This window comes from Dermacentor andersoni, chromosome 2 (genome assembly GCF_023375885.2).
Source record: "Dermacentor andersoni chromosome 2, qqDerAnde1_hic_scaffold, whole genome shotgun sequence".
NCBI lineage: Eukaryota > Metazoa > Arthropoda > Arachnida > Ixodida > Ixodidae > Dermacentor > Dermacentor andersoni.
Window position 1 is genome coordinate 92470532 of NC_092815.1, and position 3869 is coordinate 92474400.

The 3869-nt window shown below is 50.8% G+C and overlaps 1 protein-coding gene across 3 annotated transcripts in view; it reads right to left on the reverse strand.

The window, feature by feature from the left end:
- LOC126541973 (semaphorin-2A-like) overlaps positions 1-884 on the reverse strand; it is a 31185-nt gene extending 30301 nt beyond the window's left edge. For all 3 annotated transcript variants that reach the window (XM_055076798.1, XM_055076797.1, XM_055076799.2), the window contains exon 1: positions 672-884. In XM_055076798.1, coding sequence (XP_054932773.1) covers positions 672-693 — 22 coding nt within the window. In that variant the 5' untranslated portion in view covers positions 694-884. The remainder of the gene's footprint in view (positions 1-671) is intronic.
- Positions 885-3869: the final 2985 nt, after the last annotated feature.

The following is a 3869-nucleotide window of genomic DNA, read 5'->3' on the forward strand; positions in this document are numbered from 1 at the left end:
GAAGGAATGGTGGAAGGGGTAGTGGAAGAAGGGGTGGTGGGTGAAGGAGTGGTGGAAGAAGGGGTGGGGGCGAAGGAGTGGTGGGAGAAGGAGTAATGGAAGAAGGAGTGGTGGGCGAAGGGGTGGTTAACGATGGAGTGGTGAGCGAAGGAGTGGTCGGCGAAGGAATGGTGGAATAGGTAGTGGAAGAAGGGGTGGTGGGTGAAGGAGTGGTCAGCAAAGGAATGGTGGAAGAAGGAGTGGTGGAAGAAGGTGTGGTGGACGAAGGGATGGCGGACGAAGGAGTGGTAGAAGAAGGGGTGGTGGATGAAGGAGTGCTAGGGGCAGGAGTGGTGGAAGAAGGAGTGGTTGACGCAGGGGTGGTGAAAGAAGGGGTGGTGGGCGAAGGAGTGGTGGACGGAGGGGTGGTTGACGCAGGGATGGTGGACGAAGGGGTGGTCAACGAAGCGGTGATGGTTGTAGGGGTTGTAGTCGGCGTAGCGGGTGCGTGCTGCCTCGTAGATTTTGGCACACACGGAATCGCGGCGACGGTGCCCAAAGAATCGCTGTCCTCCTTTCTGTCAAGACAGCTCGGCAGAGCGATCAGTGTGAGCGCTGATCCTAGCAAACCCGGTACCAGCAGAGCCAGCAGAGTGCAACAGACCAGGTTGATGTGGGACAACTTTGCGTACACAGTAGGTGACTCGTGCCCATCTTCCTGGGATGAAGTCGTTTCCGTGGTCAGCGGCTGATGCGCTCCCTGTTCGTCCTGCTGCCCTGGTCTCGCTTGTCGTGACCCCGACGACTTGGTCCCACTGCTTGGCAGCTCCCCGTAGCTTGGCACACCCGATGACGCACTTGAGGACATGGTGTGTCCTCGATCGTCTACGTGAGGTCGGAGCCAGCAGCACGTCTGAAGACAAAATATACAGCGAGAGCTGCAATTAATTCTTACATGCCACAGTCAACGTCCTGTTATACACTGCACAGGTTTATTTAAACTATCAGCTGTTCATGCATACAGGGATCTGCCGCGGTGGCTTAGCGGCTATGGTGCTGCGCTACTAAGCACGAGGTCGCGGGATCAAATCCCAGCCGCGGCGGCCGCATTTCGATGAGGTTGAAACGCAAGGAACACCCGTATCCAGTGCATTGGGAGCACGTTGAAGGTCCCTTGGTAGTCACTATTAATCCGGAGTCCCCCCCACTACAGGGTGTCTCGTGATCAAATGTTGCTCACTTTTGTATGTAGTGTGTCACGCTGTGTTTTGCATTTTGCTTACTTTGATAATTAGTCAAGATTAATAAACCAACTTCTAAAGCAATGAAGCTAGGGAAAAAATCCAATTAGAAAGTTGCAGAGCGGTTTGCAAAACGTCACAATAAACTGTTTTTGTCTTTCTATCTACTAAGTATTAGTGTTTTTCAGCTTACTGCGGATTACCGCAAAATGGAAAAAAAGAACCACGTGACATGCTCGATTGCGCGTCGTGGCTTCACTGCTCCTAAGCGTTCCGCGCACAAACAACGATAGGTGCGCTGCGGCTTAAAAAACGACAGGGCATCGACGCAAACGCTGGCTCTTCTATTTAAGCTCGCAACCGTTATCGTTTGCGCTGCGTAAAGCGACTGATGGACGTGGTGGTGGTGGTATCTCCAGACAACAATAGACTAGCGTACATCGGCTGTTAAAGCGCGAGCAATTTCGCGATGCCTTTTTCCAACGAAGAAAAAGCAGACATGATCCTTGCCGCAAGAGCTGCAGACGGACAGAGACGCCAGGCTGCAAGAATATTTCGAAGCTGGCACCCTGGCACACGACCGAGCCCGGTCACAATAATCAACACCAACGAGTCGCTGAAGCAAACCGGCAGCTTCAAAAGAAAGAGGAAGAGAGCTTCAGTCAGAAATAATGAGGTTCGCTCCAACGTTTTGTCTTTCATGGTGGGTAATCCACACGCTAGCACGCGTAGCGTGAGCGCACAGCTCCGTGTGTCCAGCTCAACTGCCTGGAGTATTTTGAGAACAGCTGGACTACACCCCTATCATCTGCAGTTGCATCAATGCCTAGAATCAAGGGAAACTCCAACAGAAACTCGACCTTGCGAATTGGATTTGATTCAGGAGGAGCATGATTCTGACTTTCTCACCAAGGTACTCTGGACTGACGAGGCGAACTTTTCCCGAAATTGCCAAGAAAATATCCACAGCGCACACTATTGGAGTGAGCAAAATCTCCACTGGCTAGGAAGATCCCCCCACCAATATCAGTGGTCTTTTAACGTTTGGTGCGGAATACATGCCAGCACAATCCTTGGCTTATTACTTGTACTTATTAATTGAATTAAAGAAATGACAAATTAATGGCAGTGAAAGTGGATGAAAAAAGAACTTGCCGCAGGTAGGGAACGATCCCACATCTTCGCATTACACGAATATATATACAAACACACACATACCACTTGGTGGTAGAACGTACCTTATGGACGGGGCGGTTTATATCTTGCCGGGCATATAACCTAAATCACCAACAGGACCTGGTGAAGGGCCTCTCGTAGGCGCTTAAGCGCCTGTACCACGCTGACTCTCCCACGCTTACTTTGAAACTTTCCACTAGAAGGAAAGCTACACATATTTTTCAGACCGCTTCTTTTGAACAACTACAACCACGGCACTAGCAGACGAGATGACGTCGCCGGCCATGCGGTCGCATCATTACCGAACCACTAAGCACAAAACGTGTCGTGCTTCGAGGATGTGCACTGCAACCACGCATCCGAAACAGCGAGTCGGAGCGACAGCACAACCGGCGGACACGCCGAGTGATGGAAATGATGCTGCGGCTTGGGGGCCTCACCTGTGTTATACCGGCGGTGTATGACCTGTGCAGTCGAAAGGGCACGACTCCACTCGTGGAAAAGCGCAGAAATGCAGGAAGGCGACAAAAGCCCTAAAGCGCCGGAAACAGCCAGCCGCTGGAGTCGAGCACTTCTTGATTGGTTCGATTTCGTTCCCCACTGTTCGTGGCTTGTGCCCACTATGGGAGGCTCGCACAGAATTCGAAAAAAAAAAGAAGTCATTTCGTTCTGGCTAGAAAGCAACGAAAATATTTGAGGAAATATTACAGGAACGGAAAATGACGTAATGTGCTACGAATCTGGCAGGAAGATCGCCTAGAAACAAGAAGAAATTCTTCAACGGCCGATCAAGCATCTTTATGTCCAAGAGAGGAGACTGTCACACGCATGCGTCACAGTAGAGGTCGCTACAGGTCGAGCTAATTTTCGGTAATCACTCCAATAATGGTGAATCCTCCATTGGTACACAATGGGCCACGGTTATGCAAGCGTTGTCCGACTCTATTACAGCCTCTGATCCTCCCAAGTATTGGCATCTCATGAAAAGAAGATGTAGTTGGTCTAGTTGGTGAAGCATCTTGGCGACAGCTTAAGAGCGCAAGCAAACACTCATGTACATGCACTCACATCCACACAAACGTCCACGAAGAGAGCCCTATTTTAACGTGACCTGAAAAGGGAGTCCTTTCTTGCACGTTCGTGTGCGTGGAGTGCGTGCGTGTATGCGAGTGTTTTCCAAAAGGGCCCCTCACCTGGTCTGGCCATTTTGAGCTGACAAGCGCAGAGCATACAATGCGCGATGACGATCGTGTCTGCAAAGTATTACATCGCTACGCGCCGCGGAAAGATCTGAAATTTCTAACCGAACGCCGTTTTCCCTTCTCGGGCCCGCCGCGCTCCAAGCCGGAGGATGACGTACACGTGCTAGTGCGCCTACGTACACGTGTTTGTACTGTGATGTCGCTCGTGGTGACACGTGACTTCGAGAATTATTGAAGGCAACATCTGTTATTTGTGTAATATGTTGCTTTA